Genomic DNA, 23,892 nt, shown 5'->3' with positions numbered 1-23,892 from the left:
AGGAAACCATTTACTACGCTGGGTGGTAACCACATAACCAAATTTTGGTGCCTGGTGGTTTAGTGGGTAATTATTGTGCTCCAATCGGATTGAGCCGGTAAAGGTTTTGTAATGATAATTGTAATGATTGTCTGTAGTTGTTAACTCTGTAACAGTGTAACCATTTAACTGGTCGTACTAGTTACTTATTCGCTGGCCTTTAGGTCTGGCAACACTGTATACTAGCTGAGTTGGGAGCGAGTCTGTAGGTGTGGTGTCAGTTCGGGAGAAGCAGGCAACCAAGCCAGGTGTGTATTCTAATATACAGTCTAGTGATATTTTACTTGTGGATTATTGTGTTGTACGAGTGTCTGTGTTCCGTTCCTATTCTAAAGATATTATGCTTGTTTCAGATGTATCATAGTTTTATGTTGAGTAAAGCCTACATATAGGCCCTGATGTGTTTTGCTACCCCACATCATTTTACTCAAAATAAAATCTCCGGAACTTGAGGGGCCAGCACCCATCGCTTCGCTGCCAGAATGGAGCATCTTCTGAGGCCAGAGCGACTCGACACGGACCCCAGCTCACCGTCGGCAGCGCAGGAGTGAAGACATTGGCAACAGACGTTCGAAAACTTTCTGGAAGCAGTGTTGGGAGAAAAATTGGACAAGCTCAGGCTCCTTACCAACTTTGTGTCTCCGAAAGTGTATGAAGCTATATCAGAGTGTACTACTTACGATGACGCTATCAGCACACTGCAAGCTCGCTACATGAAACCTACGAATGAAGTGTTTGCACGTCACCGCCTCGTTACTCGCCACCAACAAACTGGTGAGACTCTAGATGAGTATCTCAGTGCTCTTAAAGTGTTAGCTAAAGACTGTAATTTCAAGGCTGTGAGTGCAACATTGCACTGTGAGGAATCTATCCGGGACGCTTTCATCAGTGGTCTACTGTCTCCGGTAATCAGGCAGCGATTGTTAGAAAACAAAACTCTCGATCTTGCAACCATGTTTGATCAAGCGCAAGCTCTCGGGTCCGCTCAAAAGGATTCAGAGTCGTATGGTGGTGTTCCGTCCTCGCATCTGGTAAGTGCAGCGTGTGAGAATAACAGTGAATTTAAGCCCAAGGCTGCTTCATTAATGGCTGGCACCAGTATCAAGTGTTTCTTTTGTGTCCTTTCGAGGCATTCACGCAAGAAGTGCCATGCGCGTGAAGCAGTTTGTCACAAGTGTCAGAAAAAGGGTCACTATGCTAAAGTGTGTTGATCCTCCAGTGTTAGTGCCTCGGTAGCCCTTACTGACCATGTTACGCTGGCTAGCGTAACTGCAGCGGCCACTCCAGGTGCATTATCCAAAGCTGTTGCTGAAGTTTCAATCAATGGGGTGAAAACTAATGGACTTATTGATAGCAGCAGTTCAGAAATCTTCATTCATCCCGACCTAGTTAAACGCCACTCCCTAAAGGTGCATGAGTCCCAGAGTACTGTGACTATGGCGAATACTTCACTCTCATCTAAGACATCCGGATTCTGTAGAGTTGGTATCAAAGTGAACGGCCGGGAGTATGAAAATGTATGCCAGACTGTATTACCAGAGTTGTGCTCTGACATAATTTTGGGTCAGGATTTCCAGAAGCGGCATGAAAAGGTTACGCTGACCTATGGCGGTGACTTGCCCCCTCTCGTTATCTGTGGACTCAGCGTGATAAACACTGACCCCCGGAACTATTCGCAAATTTAACGGCTGACTGTTATCCAGTTGCAGCAGAGTCACGACATTATTCTGCTGAGGATCATGAATTCATAGGAAAGGAAGTGGAGAGGTTGTTAAGTGAAGGAATTATTGAACCGAGCAACTCTCCTTGGCGTGCTCAAGTAGTGGTTGTAAAGAGTGAGTCGCGCAAGAAACGCCTGGCTGTTGACTACTCGGAAACTATCAACAGGTTCACGCTCCTTGACCGGTACCCCTTGCCTCGGATCGACGACACAGTAAACAAGATCGCTCAGTATCGTGTGTTCAGTACGACTGATCTCCGCAGTGCATATCATCAAGTGCCCATTAAAAATGAAGACAAGCCATATACCGCCTTCGAAGCATGTGGTAAGCTATATCAGTTTACCCGTGTCCCGTTTGGTGTTACCAACGGAGTGGCATGTTTTCAGAGGATCATGGATTCCTTCATCAAAGAAGAGGGCCTTGTTGGAACCTTCGCTTATTTAGATGACGTCACCATTTGTGGGATAACTCAGGAAGAGCACGATAGGAATCTCCAGAGATTCCTGGAAGCTGCTAAGAAATGGAACATAGTGTACAATGAAAACAAGTGTATTTTCTCAACCAGACGCCTCACCATCTTGGGCTATGTGGTGGAGGAGGGAGTGATTCGCCCAGACCCGGATCGCCTGAAACCACTTCGAGACTTGCCTCTACCGTGGGACATGAAGTCACTCCGCCGTACTTTAGGATTCTTCACTTACTACTCGCAGTAGGTATATAACTACTCGAGCAAGATTCACCCACTTAGTGCCACAACTACCTTCCCCCTGACAGAGGAAGTGAAGGAAGCTTTTTTTCAACTCAAGAAAGACATAGCGTCGTCGGTGGTCAAGGCTATCGATGAGACTGCACCCTTTGAAGTTGAAAAAGACGCTTCAAACACCGCTATTGCAGCAGTTCTTACTCAAATTGGACGTCCGGTCGCCTTCTTTTCACGAACTCTACACGGATCTGAGACACGGTCCCCTGCTGTAGAAAAGGAGGCTCAGGCTATCATCGAGGCAGTTCGCCACTGGAGGCACTACTTGTCTGGTAAGCATTTCACTATCAAAACTGATCAACGCTCAGTGAAGTACATGTTTGATAAACAGCACAAAAACAAGATTAAGAATGATAAAATCTTAAGATGGAGGATGGAATTGTCATGCTATGATTCTGACATTATCTACCGACCAGGGAGAGACAAAATTCCATCTGACATATTTTCCAGGTCATATTGTGGAGTAACATGTCATGACCATCAATCACTCTTTTCTCTTCATGATGCTTTGTGCCATCCAGGTGTTACTCGTTTGCTACATTTTGTGAAGTCTAAAAATCTACCCTATTCCGTTGAGGATGTTATAAAAGTTGTTGGTTCATGTTGAATATGTGCAGAGTGCAAACCTAATTTTCACCGTCCTGATAAGACCCAACTTGTAAAGGCTACTCAGCCATTCGAAAGGCTAAATCTAGATTTCAATGGACCCCTTCCAAGCACTGATAAGAACCAGTATTTCTTAAATGTCGTGGATGAGTATTCCAGATTCCCTTTTGTATTTCCATGTCCTAATATGACTGCATCGACAATAAGTAAGTGTCTCTCTCAGTTATTCTCCATTTTTGGCATGGCAGCATATATCCACTCAGACTGGGGGACATCATTCATGAGCAAGGAACTGCAAGAGTTCCTCACCAGTAAAGGAATAGCTTGCAGCAGGACAACAAGTTACAACCCTCAAGGCAACGGGCAAGCGGAGCGTTTCAATGGAACCATATGGAAGGCCATCACTACTGCTTTGAAGTCAAGTGGGTTACCAACGCAGTAGTGGCAGAGTATTCTTCCTAATGCCCTTCATTCCATTCGCTCTTTACTAAATACAACCACTAATGTTACCCCTCACGAAAGACTTTTTAATTATGCTCGTCGTTCATTTACAGGAGCCACTGTCCCATCCTGGTTGTGTAACCCTGGTCCTGTGCTGCTGAAGCACCACGTACGAGCTAACAAGACGGATCCCCTAGTTGATGAAGTGGAGCTCGTACAAGCAAGTCCTCATTACGCTCATATTCGGTATCCAGACGGCAAGGAGGATACTGTATCTACTCGACACTTGGCCCCAGCCGGCAGCGAACTTCCAGCACAGTCTCAGGATACTACTGATGCAACCCCGGGGTTGAGTACTCCTGAAGCAGTTAGTGTTGGTGATGAGGGTTCCGGTCCTGAGACTTCTCTCCCTGGTCGACAACCTGAGTCGGAGGGTGCACCGGTTCTGAGGAGATCCGAGCATATCAGGTGTCCTCCTATTCGTTTTGAGGCATCGTAGATGCACTTTTGTGGTAGGGGGAGAATGTAATGATAATTGTAATGATTGTCTGTAGTTGTTAACTCTGTAACAGTGTAACCATTTAACTGGTCGTACTAGTTACTTATTCGCTGGCGCTTAGGTCTGGCAACACTGTATACTAGTTGAGTTGGGAGCGAGTCTGTAGGTGTGGTGTCAGTTCGGGAGAAGCAGGCAACCAAGCCAGGTGTGTATTCTAATATACAGTCTAGTGATATTTTACTTGTGGATTATTGTGTTGTATGAGTGTCTGTGTTCCGTTCCTATTCTAAAGATATTATGCTTGTTTCAGATGTATCATAGTTTTATGTTGAGTAATGCCTACATATAGGCCCCGATGTGTTTTGCTACCCCACATCAGGTTTATATCCAAGGGGTGACTGGAGTCTATTGCTCACGTAATGCCACTCAGGGATGAGTGAGGTTGGTCACTCTCATCTTAAATGTCAGGACCAACTGCCTAGCCCCAGGCTCCTACGCTCCTCATGGGGCAGCGTAGGATTGGATGATGGATGGATAATAATAACAGGAATGATAAGAACAAGGAGAATAATAACAAAAAACTCACCCAGGGCAGGAATCAGGGGTGAGATCCAGAAGCCGTTGATGAACTGGTAGGGCAGCAAGTTGGGGGTGTGCATGACGAGCCTCAGTCCTTCTTTGTGGCCAAACATCATCAGTTTAGTGTGGTGGGTGTCATATTGGCTTTTCAGATGGACCTGGGACAAAACACAAGCACTACTGGTCATATTCTAACTAACCTGTGACAAAACACAAGCACCACTGGTCATATTCTAATTAACCTTGGACAAAACACAAGCACTACTGGTCATATTCTAATTAACCTTGGACAAAACACAAGCACTACTGGTCATATTCTAATTAACCTGGGACAAAACACAAGCACCACTGGTCATATTCTATGTGTAACTAACCTGGGACAAAACACCAGCACCACTGGTCATATTCTATGTGTAACTAACCTGGGACAAAACACCAGCACCACTGGTCATATTCTATGTGTAACTAACCTGGGACAAAACACAAGCACTACTGGTCATATTCTATGTGTAACTAACCTGGGACAAAACACCAGCACTACTGGTCATATTCTATGTGTAACTAACCTGGGACAAAACACCAGCACCACTGGTCATATTCTATGTGTAACTAACTAAAGTGCTTCACCTTAACATGGCCCAAACTTATGTCCTTTTACACATTATCTGATGTAACTCATTGGCAGAATAAGACAATACTGTAACTCTATACTTTTTTCCGTACAAGTTCTTCATGACCAGCATTATATTCTTAGTGTTAATCTCTTGCTACAACTCCATAATCAAGAGATGGTAATTTTAGTCAGAGTAAAAGGGTATCAGTAAATTATGTACAGAATAACTGTAAACAGATACTATCACTAGGTGTAAATGAAGATGCTAATAATTAAATGGGGGTAAGTAAGTGTAAATTATGTATAAAAGAAACACAAATGGTACTGAAAATAGGTGTAAATGGGTAAGCTGATGTAAACAGATGCCAAATAACACACCTTAAATTCTCTGATCTGTGGATGATCAGCCGGCTCATACGTGTCGCTCCTCATCCGCTTGGAATACTGAACCGTCAGTGGGAGATGGAGTACACCGGCAGGACGGTACTCCTCAGTGTGGTAATCCATGTCGACGGTACAGGTGAACTGTCAATGAGGGAAAGAGTTTTTTTTTTTTTTTATGGAAGAAAGAAGGGACCAAAGGCTAGGAGCCCACAAACCATTCCATTCAAGAAAAAAACAAAAACAATACAAAAGAGAACCAAATTCAAGATCCGTTCATTTCGAGTTACAGCTTGTCTGTGTTCATATAATGGAACTAAAAGTCATGGCTGCATGAAACTCCATGAACTTTAGTTGTGAGGTGGGAATGACTCTCCTTGGTTACCAGCCAATATATAATTTATCTTTCAGTCTGAATACACTTGTCCTGCAACAGAGGTGAAAGGAGCAGGTCTCCCATAAGCTGAATTAAAAAATATATAAAACCAGCACTTGGGTTAAAGGGGCTTAGGAAAATGGTATGTAATGAAGGTGTTAATGAAGGCTGTCACAAACTGAATAACTTTGTGAACAGTTGGGTAGGGACACCTTCACGTGGTGGCAGTGATATAACCACTTGGTACCACTGCCTAAGCTCCTTCCCCATCCTCCAAATAGAGGAGTGTGCACTGCAGGGGAAAGACACCTTTGGACTTACAGCACTCCTTTCACAGGATAGTGTAGGAGAAGAGCAACATAACCAGGCAGTGGAACTGTCTAGTTATATCAAGTGTTACCATGTGAAGTGTCTCTCTCTCTCCATCACTGAAAATAATTAAAGCACACACACACACACTAGAAATGTAATGATAAAATCTATCTATCTATCTATAGCCCAACGCCCTAATCCCGCAAAGGGTGGCCGCAGACAAAACGCCTCCAAGTCACTCTGTCACCCACCATTTGACTCCCCTCCCCCCAACTCATCCCCCCCTCCCTCATATACCTCTCAACTCCATTTCTCCACCTCATCCTCGGTCTACCCCTCCCTCTCCCTCCCTCCACCTCACCTACATACACCCTCTTAGTCAGTCTTTCATTCTCCATTCTCTCCACATGTCCAAACCACCTCAGTGTATTTCTCCTAATCTTTTCAACCACATCCACATCTACCCCACAACGTTCCTTCACTTCTTCATTCGTCAACCTGTCCCTCCACGTCACTCCACATGCTCCTCTCAAGTAACTCATTTCCACTGCTCTCACTCTTGACTTGTTCCCCTCTTGCAAGGTCCATGCCTCGCTTCCATACGTCAGGGTAGGGATCACAATACCATCATGCAGTGACTTCTTAACTTCCATACTCACCTCCCTATTTCTCATCACTGCTTTCAGTGTACCAACAACCTTTCTTCCCTGTTGTACCCTTTCACGTACTTCATCCCCCAAAGTTCCATCCTTACTCATCACACTACCCAAGTACTTGAATGCACTCACATTCTCCATATCCTCACCATCCAACCTCACTGCACACTCTGTGACTTCATTCCTCTCAAACACCATAACTTTACTTCTGTTTACATTAACTTTCAGCTTCCTCCTCCTACACACTGTCCCAAATTCATTCACCAAACCTTGCAACTCCCATTCATCTTCACTCAACAATACTGTATCATCAGCAAACAGCAACACCAGAAGCTTCCAAATCTCACCCTCATTCATTAGGGCCACCCCCACATCCACTGCCCTACCTTGCACCTCCTTTACAACCCCATCCATATATATATTAAACAGCCATGGAGACATTACACACCCCTGTTTCAGTCCCACATTGAGATCAAAGAACTCACTCAGCTCACCATCCACTCGCACCGTAGCCCTAGCTCCCTCGTACATACTCTTCACAGCACTCAACAATTTCCCCTCCACTCCATATATTCTTAATACCTTCCACATACCTTGCCTATCTATTCTGTCATAAGCTTTCTCCAAGTCCATGAAGGCAGCATACACTTTCCTTCCCTTCTCTAGATACTTCTCCACTAAACATCTTAGAACAAATATCTGATCTACACACCCTTTTCCCTTCCTAAATCCCCCTTGTTCTTCTCCAACTAGCTCCTCTGTCATATGCCTAACCCTATCAATGAGTATTCTACCATATATTTTACCAGTCACACTAAGAAGGCAAATACCCCTATGGTTATCACATACTTCTCTCTCCCTTTTTCCTTTGTACAGAGGAACAATTATACCTGTTTTCCAGTCCTCTGGAACCCTTCCCTCTTCCCAAGCCAATCTATACAACTTCCATATCCACTCCACAACAATCTCACCCCCATACCTAAGCATTTCACCACACACTCCATCAATTCCTGGGGCCTTTCCCAGCTTAATCTTCTTCATCGCTTCCACTTCTTCCGACCTACTGATCTCTTCCTCCCTCCTCTCATCTCTTCTTCTCCCAGCCATTCCCCAACCACTTATACTCACACTGCTCTCACTCTCTACATTCAACAAATCCTCAAAGTGCTCCTTCCATCTCCTCAATTTCTCTCTCTTCTCCACCAACAATCTATTATTTCTATCTTTCACTCCCCTACTATTTCCCCTTTCACACTGCCTTACTTTCTTTACCTCCTTCCAAAACAATTTCTTACTCTCCCTCCATTTCACACTCAGATTCCTCCCAAACTCTTCATCCACTTTCTTCTTACTCTCCTTCACCAGTCTCTTAACCTCCCTTCTCCTGCTCACATATACCTCTCTCTTCTCTCTCTCATCTTCTCCCCTACCTCTACTCGCCAACCATTCACCATATGCCTTCTTCTTTTGTTCCACAGCTCGTTTCACCTCATCATTCCACCATGCTGTCCCTTGCACACCCTTGCATCTCCTCCTCACTCCACAAACCGCCTCACACGCTGCGCCTATCTCTTCCGTGAATATCTTACATACGTCTTCCACCCCTTCCATCTGCTCTAGCTCATACCTTCCCAATCTTTCTTCCACTATGCTCTTATACTCTGTCATTTTCTCACTAACTTGCAATTTCTCCACTCTTCTCACAGGAGCTGCTTCCTCCTGTCTTCCCCTTCGTCTCCTCAACCACTTTCTTTGCAGCTCTACCTTGGCCATCACTAAGTGATGGTCCGAGACTCCATTCCCCCACCCGCTCCACACCCTTACATCCAACACTTGTCTTCTCATTCGCTCATCCACACACACGTAGTCTATCACTGCCTTTCGTTCAACAAGTTCACCATCCATCCTCCTCATTACTCTCCATGTATACTGGTGGATCATCTTATGCCGAAAGTAGGTGTTGGCTATTGTCAACCCCTTACAAGCACAGATGTCCACCGAAGCACTTCCATTCCCATCTACGTCAGCTGGCACACCCCACTGACCAACCACTCCATCCACTCGTACATTCCCAACTTTGCCATTCATGTCTCCAATCAACAGCACTCTCTCGCTCCTCTCAAACTTGTCCATACATGCTTCTACTCTCGCCCAAAACTCATCTTTCACTCTTGCCACTCGATCCTCTGTTGGAGCATACACACATATAATCGCCCATGCTTGTATACCTACTTTCATCCTCACCCATACAATCCTTGCACCCACTGTTCCATACTCTCTTATATTCTCCTTCCACTTCTTGCTTATCATCAGACATACTCCCTCTCTTGCCCTCTCATTCTCACTGACTCCCGCACATATACCTACACCGTATTCCCATTCTCTCATCCTTTCACCTTACCATTTAGTTTCAGTCAATCCACATATATCCACTTTTGCATCCTCAAGCACCTGGACAATCTCTCTCTCTTTCACTTCATCATTCACTCCTCTCACATTCCACGTTCCTACCCTCAGAATGTCCTTTGTCCGTTCCTTAGTCATCAACGTATGGTCCGTCCGGGTCCGAGGCGCTTTATTTGCTTTTTTAGCTAGTTCTTTTTACGGGGTGGGGCACTAACCCACCACCAACCCTTTTAGTCGCCTTGTACGACAAGCAGGGATACTGGGGGAGTATTCTTGAAACCTCTCTACCCCCAGGGGGTATATAAATTTATATAAAATACTGTATATAAAAGTGGAAGTGCAGGAAGTGCATAAATTACTGGAAACTCAAGATGTAAGGAAAGCACCAGGACCAGATGGAATCTCTAATTGGGTACTGAAGGAATGCAGAGAACAACTGGCGGATAAGATTCACAGTTTAATTGTGTGTTCTCTGGAAGAGGGGAAAGTGCCTCGGGAATGGAAGAGGGCAAATGTGATACCAATTTATAAGGCAGGGAACAAGAAAAAAACCCTGAATTACAGACCGGTGTCCATGACCACCACAGTCGCAAAATTGTGCAAGAGAATCCTGAAAGACAGATGGATAAAATATCTGGAAGAGATGAATATTTTGGCTGAAAGTCAGTTTGGATTCAGAAGTGGATGGTCGTGTGTTTCCAACTTGTTGAGCTTTTACTCAAGAGCGATTGATGTGCTACAGGAGAGAGAGACAGCTGCGTGGATTGTGTGTATCTAGATCTGAAGAAAGTCTTTGACAAGGTACCCCACAAGCAACTAATGTGGAAAATGGAGCACACAGGAGGACTGAAGGGAAACCTCCTGGAATGGATGAGAGGCTTTTTGAGAGACAGACAAATGAGGACAGTAATAAAGGACAAGATGTCTGGATGGAGGGAAGTAACAAGTGGAGTCCCACAGGGCTCGATGTTGGCGCCAGTGATGTTCCTGATTTACATAAACGATATGGTAGATGGAATGAACAGTTATGGAAGTCTGTTTGCTGATGATGCAAAGATCTTGAGGAAAATAGAAGCTGACGAAAACTGTAAAATGCTGCAGGAGGATCTGGATAGGACACATCATTGGAGCCGGATGTGGGAAATGAAATTCAATGCAAAAAAATGTAAAATATTGGAAATGGGCAAAAGTACCAAGAGGCCATCACTGAATTATCTGATGGGTAATGAACCAATCACAAAAGTAAGAGAAGAGAAAGATTTGGAATGCTGGTCCGGGATAGTTTGTCACCAGAAAAACACATTAACAAGATAGTTAGAGGGACGTACAATCTCTTGACAAACATACGAATGGCATTCCATTACATGGATGAGGAAATGATGAAAAAATTGATAGTGGCCATGATCTGCCCCAGGTTGGAATATGCGGCAGTAGTGTGGTGCCCACACAAAAAGAAAGATATAAACAAGATCGAGAGAATACAAAGAACAGCAACCAAGATGGTCCCCAGCCTGGCAGATCTGTCGTACAGAGAGAGGCTGGAAAAGCTGGACCTGCCTTCCCTAGAAGAAAGGAGAGAGAGGGGCGACATGATTGCAGTGTTCAGGGCCATGATGGCAATAAATAAAATTGATAAAAATGATCTATTTGTATGGGATGGGTGAGCACAAGAGGACACAGAATGAAACTGAAAAAACCATGCTGCTTGAAGGATATCAAGAAATACAGCTTTCCATATAGATGCACAGACCTGTGGAATAGCCTGGACAAAGAGATCGTCCAGTCTAAAAACTTAAACGAGTTCAAAGCAAAATTTGACAATGCGAAAAAGAGACAGGACCCCATGAGTGTAGCTCATTTCCTGTATATCACAACTGGGTAAATACACACACACACACACACACACACACATAAAATATCTATCTATCCATCTATCTATTGCCAGATGCCTTGATCCCGCAAAAGGTGGCCGCAGACAAAACGCCTCCATGTCGCCCTGTCTCCCACCATTTCATTGCCCAGCTCCCAGCTCACACACCCCTCTCTCATGTACTTCTCCACTCCATTCCTCCATCTTATCCTCGGCCTCCCCCTCCCTCTTCTCCCCTCCACCTCACTCACATACACTCTTCTCGTCAGTCTCTCACTCTCCATCCATAAAATGTTCGTCAGCAGAAGTGTCAGCAATTTCAACCCTGTCATCATCCATTACATTACCCATCCGCAGATCACAGCTCCTTAAAAAGTGCAAGGTTCTGAGCTGCCCCTTAAATGATTCAACACAAGTCCATTACCAGCCATGCAACAAACAAATACTACCTATCTATCTATCCATCCATAGCCCGACACCCTAATCCCACACAAGGTGGCTGCAGACAAAACGCCTCCAAGTCGCTCTGTTACCCACCATTTGACTGCCCTCCCCCAACTCACTCCCCTCTCCCTCATATACTCCAACCCTCCACCTCATCCTCCACACACATGCATCTATTCATCCACTGCCAGACGCCTTAATCCCATACGGGGTGGCCACAAACAAATTGTCCCCATGTCACCCTGTCCCCCACCATTTCACTGCCCTACTCCCAATTCACACTCCCCTCTCTCATATACCTCTCCACTTCACCCCTCCATCTCATCCTTGGGCTTCCCCTCCCTCTCTCCTCCTCCTCCTCCTCACTCACCTACACTCTCCTCGTCAGTCTCTCACTCTCCATCCTCTCTACATGGCCAAACCACCTCAATTTGTTCCCCCTAACACTTCCTATCACATCCACATCCAAACCACAATGCTCCTTCACATCCTCATTTGTCAGTCTGTCTCTCCATGTGACTCCACAGGCTCCTCTCAAATAACTGATTTCCACTGCTCTTACTCTTGACTTGTGTCCCTCCAACAAGGTCCAAGCTTCACTTCCATACGTTAGAGTTGGTATCACAATACTGTCATGTAGTAACTCTTTCATTTCCATGTTCACTTCCATGTTTCCTATCACTGCTCTCAAGGAACCAGCAACCTTTCTTCTCTGTTGTACCCTTTCAAGCAATTCACCCTCCAAACTTCCATCTTTTAACCTCCAACTTCTAACTACTATAATTAAATCACTGACAACATGAATCCTACACTGACACAAGTGAATATAGTCAGGAAAAATGTAGTATGCAAAGGAATCCAGAGTTATTACAAAGTACTGTACTTTTCACAAGCATGAACACCTCATCATCCCCATCCAATTTTCCACAATTACAAATGAGGTGGACTGGATCCAGTGACAAGCAAAGGAAAACACAAAAGTGAGAGGAACTATACACCCAAAGCTCAATGAACAGGCCCATACATTCATTCATTTATCATTCAAGCCTTCTAAATTCTTGGCTTCATCCTACTGAAAACAGTGACAGGCGATATACTTTACATTCTTACCTTAGTGTCACAACAACTGTGAGGCAGAACCCTTCCACTGTCAAGTTTCTTTTAAGCATGCAAGTCTTGTCCTATGAACCTCAATATATACACTCTTTCTTCCAATTCATTTCTATTCTTCAATCCTTTTGCCTCATAAATATTCACATTTGTTTTTTTCACAAATTTCTTTAAAATATTAAGCTATTTCCTTTGCCTTCCACCCTCACATTCCATCTAAATTTTTCATCACTGACATCCTACTGATTAATTTTGATAGATCCATACAGTACAATATAAAACTCTTCCACCCATTTACCCGAACATTTACTTACTCCTCATCTTTTTAGAAGTTTTATTTCATTTCATTTATAAGGCTGTCCATATTTTTTATCCACTTCAAAGGGATTTTGTAAGCAGCATGTGTTAGGAGTGTATGTTGTATGGTAGTGAGACCTGGGCAGTAAAGGAAGAGGATACTCATTTCAACCGTAAGGAGATGACAATGATTAGACATGCAGTGTGTTCTTGAATGCAAGGCCTTGGGGGGTGGAAGGCTAGGATTATGATTGCATAGTTGAGAGGAAGGTTGGGACTTGAATGTATTGGTGCTTTAATGAAGAGGGGTAGACTGAGATGGTTTGGGCAGGTTGAGAGGATGGAAGATGACAACTGGATGAGGAAGGTGAAAAGTGTGAATGTCAGGAGTGGGGCTACGAGAAACAGACCAAAAAAAAAACCTTGGATGAAGTTACAATGCGACATCAGGGATAAGAGACTGAACAGCGAGGCTCCCAGAAACCGTGCAGTGTGGAAAGCTGCTATTAGGTAACCAAGGCTAACACATGCAAGCAAGTTGGAGCTTTTACAAATGATATGGCGATCCAATCTACGCATGCCACATATCTTCATGAGTCGTCTCATAACCACTGCTGTCACTTCTAACTTTTTTGATACAGTACTCACACCATATACTACAGTACTGGAAAAAAAAAAAAAAAAAAGATGTTTGTGGCAGGTGGGGACACTCACCATCCACTCACTCGATGTAGTGCTGCTCTCAGGTGTCTGCTCTTTCCTCTCCTCCTTCCTTCTTTCCTTCTATCCTCTTCTGTCTTTCTTTATTTCATTCTTTCCTCATCCTTGTGCCTAAGGATGACTTTACACTTCCTCTTCTGTCTTTCTTTCATTCACTCTTTCCTCTTCCTTCAGCCTTTGGGTGACTCTACACTGAGTGACAAGCCAAATGGTGTCCTGTACACCAGGAAACCATTTACTATGCTGGGTGGTAACCATATAGCCAAATTATGGCGCCTGGTGGTTTAGTGGGTAATTACGGCGCTCCAATCGGATAGAGCCGGTGAAGGTTTGTGTCCAAGGAATGCTTGGGGTTTACTGCTCACGTAATGCCACTCAGGGATGAGTGAGGCTGGTCACTCTCATCTTAAATGTCAGGACCAACTTGCCTTGCCCTGGGCTCCTACCCTCCTCATGGGGTAACACAGGATTGGATGATGGGTGGATGGATGGTTCACATTAATGTCTGAGAACACAACAGCACAAACCAGTACTGATTTTCATCCTACTACTATTGTACCTGATCATTATAACCCCTTCCACCCACAGGCAATTTATAATTCATTCGTGCCATCACTAGGCAATATCATTAAGCTTAGGCTACACTTTCCCCATCCGAGATGTCAGATATAGCCTTAATTAACCCCTTCTCTACCAGTGGGATCTCCTAAGGTGAATAAAATTACCTAGCTGTGGCAAGTACTGTGTGAACTACCAAAACGTTACTATACTGAAGGGGTTAATCATCTGATGGAAACACCCAGCATCAACAGGCTTACTCTGACTGTATCATCATCATTACCCAATGGCTTATATTACACAAGGTGGGAAAAATCTACAACGAATCATAGAAGAACGTAAGTCCGCAGTACAACCTCTTCTCCTGTGTCAGAGGAGGTACAAAAACCTTGCAATCTGTACAAGTGTTAGGCAGTGGGGTCACCATACCCCTACACCAATACATGGCATACACATTGTCACACCCCACTACCTGTACCCTCCTCCTAGGGTACCTCATACCCACACTTCCAACTGTCAGTCTTGCTGAGGAAACAAGTTCAAACCACTTTGTGCATGTGCTAAGATGGGGTAAACTCAAGGCATGGACTGTAAACAACTGAAGCCTTGAAATGAGTACTGTACCAGTGCCTAAAAACTGGTAGACAGTTTGGTCAGATTGTGTATGACTGGCCTACATGCCTTATTCAGCTGGGCTGGGCCTTCACTGCTGCTGTAATAAATGTTCAGACATGCTCCTACTCTAATGCAGTCAATCAAATAAGTATCACACTGGGGGGGCGGGTACAATGATATCCCAAATTATCAGCATAGCTTGAGAAGTTCCAAGGAGATCAATCTATTAACACTGGAATATGTATATGATAATAATACTGACTGGAAAATGCCACAAGCAAACATTATATGACATCCTAATGAAGGCAGGTTTATCAATGTGGGGAAAAAATCATGAGGTATTTTTCAGTAGCCATCATCCATATTAGTTCATGTTGTGTCCCACTGACTGACTGAGGTCCCACTGACTGACTGTACATGAGTCTTACATGAAAACCTGGACTGAGTATACAAAACTGTCATGAACATCCAGGCCTGAGGAATGTACAGTGCAGTGGATACTCACACAGAAACATGAGGGCAGCTGCCAATGACATTCTCATTAACAAACGGAAATGTAAAGGTGAAAAAAAAAAAACTTCAGTAAGCATTCATTAAATCATTTTTCATGAGAGCTGGCCTTCTTTTCCACCATGGTCAAATATCAATACTCCTCCTCCACTCAAAAACAATGTCCTGGGAAACAAGTGGTTATCCTCATGTATGAACTGAGGTCCAGCCTCACTGTCAAACTGAACTGTGTATGAGCTAACACCACATTCCATAAGCTTTCAGTCCAGTCAAGACTGTCAATTCAAACTGTGTGTGTGTGTGTGTGTGTGTGTAAGGGGGCTTAATCTCATCCATCTAAAGCTTTTTTTTCTGCTTCCACATTACTTTATTCCATTTAGGAAACTGTTCAAACAGGAGGGGTAAGATACCAGTTCAGAATTAATTAATCTCTTCATCAGTAGAGATCCTTCCAAAATAATAAGGATGTCCCTGGACTGAAGGGGTTAAGTCACTGTTCATGACAAACAGAACATCCTGTCCCAAGGTAAAGCACTGATTACAATCTTCCAGTATGCCTTCATTGCCACAATGTCTTTTGTGTCTGATTCTGTTTACTGCCAGACAATCACCAGCCTAGGAGAGACATTACACTACAATGACTGGGTTAGCAACATCCTCATTAACCTCTTCAGTATGATGACACCTTGATAAAGTTGTTCTGGCTATGAACAAACAAGCGTTTTCAACTTAAAAAATGCATTTCATGGTGAAAGGGCAGTCTCTCTTTCCATACTACCCACCTTACTCATGCTCACGTACTTTCTCAATGAGCTGATACACCTCCATGTACTCTGCCCATTCCTGGCCTGGGGTGGAGGCAGTCACGGTGTGTGGCAGCTTTGTACACCCTGATGAAAAAAGGATTTATTAATCTATGCCCTCTGGCAACCCCTTTTAACTTGTCAGTTGACATGTTAACTATATCTGCCTGGTCAAATGAAAAGCAGATATAAATAATAGTGAATGAATGAATGTCAAGCCCATTTCACTGGATATACTGTTGTCTGCTCTCCCTCTCCTGCGCTTTCTCTTTCCTTGCTTTCTGAACACTGCCTTCCTTAGGATGGTCAAAGAAATCTGGATGACGATGATGATACTCAATGATACTGACAGGTAAATCTATCACATGTGAACTCTTACATTTAAAAATCAAGTGCTGCTACAGTACTGACATACAGTAACTCCTAGAGAGTAATATCTCTAATCTGCTTTATTATTATCATCATCATCATGACCCAGACCTCTCTTCCCACCTAAAGATGTGGTGAGGTAAGATCCTGAGAGCAAGAAGTAACCTGCAGGCCTGTGGAGTTGGAGTCGGGTGTTTTGGGTACCAACTTCACAGTCCTGGTAACCTGACAAAGGGAAATTAACCATAAGTAGTTGCTGCTGCTTAACCCAGGCCTGTCTGGCTGAGCAGACCCGTCAAACACAGGTAAGCCACTGCTTCTGTAGGGCCATCCCACAGACACAGTACAGCAGCTATATACACTATGTAGGGATCTGTCATGTCCTTCTGGCAGACAGCACCTCACCAGGGTCCTTCCCACAGTGAGGTGCAGGGAAATATAAGAAAGTCTGGCTTCTGGGTGGACACCACAGCTGCTTGGCTCCCTCTGGGTACCTGGCACCACTACATGTAGGCTCTTGTTAAGTCTGTCCATTAAATAGACCACACTCTCATTCACTCACCATTCACACCCCTAGAATCCTGACTCCACTTCACAGGCATAAACATCCATTTGTCAGTGTTTCATACCACCTATCACCTTGAGTCAGTCTGATCATTACAATTTTGCTGGCAAAGGACAGGGGTGCCAAACCCTAGTCATATACTCCTCCCTGACAGAATTCTGCCAACCAGCTCAATCCAGTTCCCTGGCCTCAACATTTTCCATAGCTTACTTTCTCTTTAATTTTTCCTTCAATATAATGGTAGATTGAGGAAACAGTGATTAAAAAATGTCAATAGTGCCTTACAGAAAGTACCTTATCTTCTGACCCTTACTCAATATTATAAGCTTTCAGTACTGTGCTATATTTGACGTTAAGTATAGCACAATAATCAAATGCACAAACGAGGCAAATTATGGGGAATTATTTTAGAGCCAAAGAGAGGAAAATGGAACACCAGAATACTGTAAGGTGGGAATGAGATCAGGATGACAATGATTAAGATGACTATGGAATAAAGGGATTACCAGATGTTGTACACTCATCACAGATGCCTCCAATACAGTACAGTAATCACTCTAATATCCGGACGCCCAATAACCGAACATCCCCACTACCCGGACCTTATCGTCCTGGGATCAAACATTCCCAAAATGGTCCGAAAATCCAAAAAAATTGAAAAAAAAAAAATCGATTTTTTGCCGTCCGTAATTTGAACTTGCCGCACGTGCCGCGTGAGAGCATTGTTTTGGTTCGTCATTCCTCCGACGTCCGATAGAGCGCCGCTGCATCCTCCCCACTTCCCGCCTGTTTCTCACCGTGACAAGACCTACGCTGTTCGCCATGGCTGCCCACGTGCTCGCTTTTGTGGTGGTGCCGTACTTGCTGCAAGGCCTCCTGCTGCTTTCTGCCCTCCTCTTAGTGTGTGTGATGATGGCCCCGCCTCCTGAGAAAAGGAAGAGAGTGGTGTTGACTCTGGAGAAGAAACGGGAGATATTGGAGAAGGTTGATGCGGGTTGGTCTTCCTCACGCATTCTCCGCGAGTTCAACCTGGCCCGGTCGACTTTGTTCGATATCAAGCGTTCCCGAGACAAGCTCATGCAGTACACGGCTGACTTCTCGTCGAGAAGCAAACGCAACGTGGAGAGGAAGGTTATGTTTACCCCCAAGTATGCAGAGATCGACCGCTCCACGTTGATTTGGTATCGACAGCAACGTGCAGCTGGTGTGATGGTACGTGGAACGGAGCTGAAGGCTGCTGCTGAGAAGTTTGCAAGGCTTCACGACGCCCTTGACTTCAAGGCATCCGAGGGTTGGCTCTTCGCGTTCAAGTTACGACATGGCCTTACTAACCGTAAAGCACATGGCGAAGCATTGGACGCTAACGAGGATGGAGTGGACGAGTTTCGGCACAAGGTGAAAGGCTTGATCGACAGGGAGGGCCTCACTCTCGGTCAAGTCTATAACGCTGACGAAACTGGCCTATTCTATCACTCGGTGCCAACGAACACTCTAGCCGATGAGACGGAGAAGCGTGTACCTGGCCGCAAGCTTTCTAAGGAACGGATATCTGCTTTGTGTTGTGCCAATGCTAACGGCATGCACCGGCTTAAGCCCGTTATTGTTGGCCGTGCAAAGCAGCCTCGGTGCCTTCGTGAGGTGATGGATGTCCTTCCTGTCGTATGGTACCATTCTTTGAAAGCATGGTTCACAGCTGTGATTTTCAAAGACTGGTTTCACCATCACTTCGTCAAGGAGGTCATACATTACCAGACGAAGACACTGGGAATTCCTCGCGACCAGGTAAAGGCTCTCCTTCTCCTCGACAATGCACCTGCCCACCCGTGCGACAAGGACTTGGTTGCTGAAAATGGCCGTATTAGTTGCATGTTTCTGCCACCTAATACGACTGCTCTCATTCAACCAATGGACCAAGGAGTGATCGTGGCAACAAAGCTCCTGTACCGTCGGAAGTTCCTGGACGAGGTGATGGTTGTCCTCGAGGACGAGGACGAGCGCAGGGAAGGACGTGACACTCAAGGCAAGCGGACTTTGGAAAACCTTCGCCGCTACAACATCAAGTCTGCACTGTACAACTGGGCTAGTGCATGGAAGGAAGTCCCTGTGAAAACTCTTGAAAATGGTTGGTCTCGTCTGCTTCTCGGAACAGATGTGGAGTACGATTTCCTAGGGTTTGACGTGGATGATTCCATGCACGGCTACGTACGCACGGCGACGATGTTGATGTGGACGATGTTCATGAGTGGTTGGACGACGACGAGGGCGATCCTGGGTATCAGACGTTGTCTGATATCGAGATCGCGTCTTCGGTTGCTGGTGTCAGTCCCGAACTTGAAGATTCCGACGACGAAGGCGATGATGATGCAGACTCCGCTCAGCAGGACACTACTCCAGCCATCCCCAAGCTGAGCGCACTCCGGGAACATCTAGAGTTCGTCCTAGACTACCTGGAACACCCGGACTGCGACAGGGAGATGGGGCCCTTGGGACTCGTGGAGGAAGTGCGTGCTTTCCGGCAGCGCATCATCAATCGCCAGAATCGTCGGTCCTTGCGTCAGTCAACGATTGACAGTTTTTTCAGGCCCGTGACCCGCGCTGTGCCAAGCCCTGGTTCCACTCCGTTGCCTCCCCAAGACAGGCCCTCATGCTCCGAGCCACAGCCCAGCACATCAGCTACAGTGGAGTCACCGCTCGACGTGAGTTTGCGGCTGTCTTCAGAGTCTTCTGTAGTCGGTACGCCATCACCACGACCCACCGATGCACCCCTTGGACGCCTGCCAGTGATACTCTCGGGCTCTGACAGTGAATAAACAGCAAGAACTTCTCCACTAGACCACACGGGAATTTTGAGTGTTGTGCAGTGAAAAAAACGGTGTGTTGTGTTAAGGTTTTCAAGTTGGGAGAAAAGACTCAGTAGAAAAGAAATTTAACGTAACTAACCTTCTTTGTTTTGGCTTTGGAAAATTAAAAAAACTTGGGAAAAGTTAATGTGCAACACTTAAATTAAACTGGAACATTATTTGGACTAAAGTGAACACTGTGAAAAGAACGGACTTCTGTGTGTTAGTGACTAAGTTCAGTGCAAGACTTCAGGAAGAGTGTACTGCAAGTGCTTCAGGAAATCGTTCTTACTGTCAGAGTCCGAGAGGAGGCGGTTATTCATCGAGGTGGCCAGGGACTTGCTGTAAGTAGCCAGAATGTTTCATGTTGTACTATTTTCCATACTATATTTACCAGAATGTTTCATATTGTATTTTTTTCCATACTATACTTACCAGAAAGTGTCATACTGTACTTCTTTCCATACTATACTTACCTCATGCATGTGCAGTAGGAATGTGTTTTTCAGAGTTCGGTTAGGTTCGGTTAGGTTAGGTTCGGTTAGAGTCCATAAGTACCAGAATGTTTATTAATGTATGAACATACTGTACTTCTAAACCCACATTTTATGTTTCTTTTGCATTTATTTCAGTCATTTATGTGCCTTATTGGTGTGATTTGGGTGTTAAATAGGTGCTATGCATGTCCGGAGGGAGTTGTATAGGTGTTTCTCTGAGTTAGGGTCCATAAGTACAAGTCCATAAGCTGGGGCCCAATATCCGGACGAAACCAATATCCGAACCTACCGATGGCTCTATTGATCCGGATATTGGAGGGGTTACTGTATTTCATTTGTTCTATGTAATTATAACAATCAGTATGGTTACTACAAGGGGAAAAAGAAAAAAATGATAACACATACTGTGTGAAGCTACTTAAGTGCTTGACAGCTTATTTTAACATCTGTGCAGAGCAGGGTATTGTTTTGCATGGTGTGTGTCTATCTATTTGTGTATCTATGTATGCAGTATTAACCAGTTTCAATCCAATTACCAAACTTGGTTCAAGGAAAGAGGGTCAGCAAAGGTGCTGACCTACTGTGATGTGAACAATAAGTCATGGCTAGGTTAAGATCACACAACAAGGTCAACTTAAATAATTTTCATTAATTTAGACCAAACTTGGTGGAAGGGTTCAGGCTAAGGCAAACATGAAAGGATCTGATTTTCATAACAATCAGTCAACAGTCAAGGTCACAGGGGAAAGTCAAAGTTCAGTCTGTGTGTGTGGGTGTGTATGAACAAACTGATTAAAACAGCTCTGATGTAATTTGGTGCAAGGGTTGAGAGTTATACAAGGGACTAAGCTAAAGTTTTCTTAGTACAACAGGTCAAAGGTCAAAGTTGCAAGACAAGGTCAACTTACAGTTTTTACCTGATTCTGATCAAAGTTGGTGGAGGGGCTCAGGGTAAAGCAAAGATGAGAGGATATCATTTTGATAACAATCAGTCAAATATCAAGGAAATATTATTCTACAGATAAAGCTTGGTGGAACAGGAGAAGGACAGTCAAGGATGTTGGGATCTGATTTTGGGAACTGTTGGATGAAAGCTGAGGTCACAGGGCAAAGACAAATGTTTGTTCCTTAGACCAACTGTAGGAAATGTAGGGCATGGGTGTTGCACTCTGAATGCTTCTCCTGTCTCTAAATGACTCTCTAAATGACTATATTCAACTACAGAAAGATCTCTTTTACTCAAGTGGTTTATTAAGGCTCTACCTAACCCCTCATGTTGGAAATGTCTCTTCCATGCTAAATGTAACAGCTTAAAGGTAAAAAGGATTAAACAATATGTGCATCATCAGGGTTAAGAGGTTCAGCAGGGGGTCATCAGGAAACATCCAGTTAAAAGTGTTTGATGCAAGCTTGCTCAAAGGAAGATCTTGGCTGTTTTAAGCATTTCAGTGACTGAGGTTCCCTATAAAGTGGCTGGTATCAAGTCATTTTAAGCAGGTGAAGAAAACATCTTAGAATTGTTCACTATGTTCACTTAATTATATGGTTTTCATCATAGGGTGTGACCTCATGGATAAGGGACTGAATAGGTAAGCTGCCAGAGACCGAGCAGTGTGGATAGCCATCATTAGGTGACCAAGGTCAACGCATGCAAGCATGTTGGAGCCTTTATAAACAATACGATATGATACAAGTGACTTACACATGGTGGCACGGTGCACCCTGGGTGGAACAACTGCAGCATCCACTCAGGAGCCAAACTCTCATGTTTCACTGCATCTCACAGTGGGAAGGAGCCTGGTCTGATGCTGGTATGGCACTGTCTGTAATATGGGGATGCCAGATCCCTACATGGTGTATGTACTGTGCTGCAATTGTGAGACAACCCCAAAGATGCGGTTGCTTATCTGTGCTTAATGGGTCTGCTAGGCATGACAGACCAAAGTAAAGCAACAGCAATAACTTACATATACAGTACTGAAGAACTGTATATAAATATGCATTAAATATTCTAGTACTGAGAATGACTGCATAAAAGAGTAAAGGCTACCATGTTTTCAAAATAACAGCCCAGCATACCTAGGATGCAAGAGTGTATAGAGGTGTATAGAGGCTGGGGGAGTGGACTTTCTGACCACTACTTGGTGGTGGCCAGAATTAGGTTGCAAGTAAGATGGAGGAATAGAAGAAGGGAAAGACGAGAGGAAGGAGTAGTTGCAAGGAGAGTGGAAAGGTTACAAGAGGATGAGAAAAAGGCAGAGTATAAGAGAGAAGTGGAGGAACGATTGGGCAAATATGAATTGGAGCAGATGGGAGACGTGGAAGGTGTGTGTAAGATATTTACAGAAGAAATATGTGCAGCATGTGATGTGGTGTGGAAGGAAGAGAAGACGGAGGGGGGTGCAAGGAACAGCGTGGTGGACTGAAGAGGTGAAACAGACTGTGGCACAAAAGAAGAAAGCATACAATGAATGGATGAGAAATAGGGGCGTGGAAGAAGTTGAGAGGCGGAAGAGAGAGTTATATGTGGAAAGGAAGAGAGAGGTGAAAAGATTAGTAAGAGAGAGTAAGAAGAGAGTGGATGAGGAATTTGGAAGGAATTTGAGTGTAAAGTGGAGGGACTGTAAGAAAATGTTCTGGAGAGAAGTGAAAAGAGTAAGACAGGGTGGAAGTGAAGTTAGCAGGGGAGTGAAAGATAAAAATGGTAGATTACTAGTGGAGAAGGGAGAAAAAGTGAGCAGATGGAGAGAACACTTTAAGGAATTGTTGAACGTGGAGGATGGAAGTAATGCGAGTATAAGTGGCTGGGGAATGGCTGGGAGAAGGAGGGAGGTGAGAAGACAGGAAGAAATCAGTAGGATAGAAGTTGTGGAAGCAATGAAGAAAGTTAAATCGGGGAAAGCCCCAGGAATTGATGGAGTGTGTGGTGAAATGCTGAAGCATGGGGGAGAGATAGTAGTAGAATGGATGTGGAAGATGTGCAGATTGGCCTGGGAGGAAGGTAGAGTCCCGGAAGATTGGAAGTCAGGTATAATTATTCCCTTGTACAAAGGAAAAGGGGAAAAAGAAGTGTGTGGTAATCATAGGGGCATTTGTCTTCTTAGTATAATAGGAAAAGTGTATGGTAGGTTACTTATAGACAGAGTTAGAGAAAGAACAGAGAAATTAGTTGGAGAAGAACAGGGAGGCTTTAGGAAGGGAAGAGGTTGTGTAGATCAGATATTCACTCTTAGATCTTTAGTGGAAAAGTTTCTAGAGAAGGGAAAAAAGTTGTATGCGGCTTTCATGGATTTGGAGAAAGCATA

At 44.4% G+C, this 23,892-nt stretch overlaps 1 protein-coding gene across 1 annotated transcript; it reads left to right on the top strand.

The window, feature by feature from the left end:
* Positions 1 to 521: 521 nt before the first annotated feature.
* On the top strand, positions 522 to 4,066 carry LOC145417181 (uncharacterized). Its single transcript, XM_080285958.1, is given in 6 exon segments — positions 522 to 1,144; positions 1,259 to 1,650; positions 1,743 to 2,438; positions 2,535 to 2,792; positions 3,375 to 3,548; positions 3,681 to 4,066. Coding segments are annotated over 6 exon segments (2,529 nt in total).
* Positions 4,067 to 23,892: the final 19,826 nt, after the last annotated feature.

Source organism: Coenobita brevimanus, chromosome 109 (assembly GCF_032717465.1).
Source record: "Coenobita brevimanus isolate Jiangsu-jjx chromosome 109, ASM3271746v2, whole genome shotgun sequence".
In the NCBI taxonomy this organism is placed as follows: Eukaryota; Metazoa; Arthropoda; class Malacostraca; order Decapoda; family Coenobitidae; genus Coenobita; species Coenobita brevimanus.
This window is presented reverse-complemented; position numbering and strand designations above follow the sequence as displayed.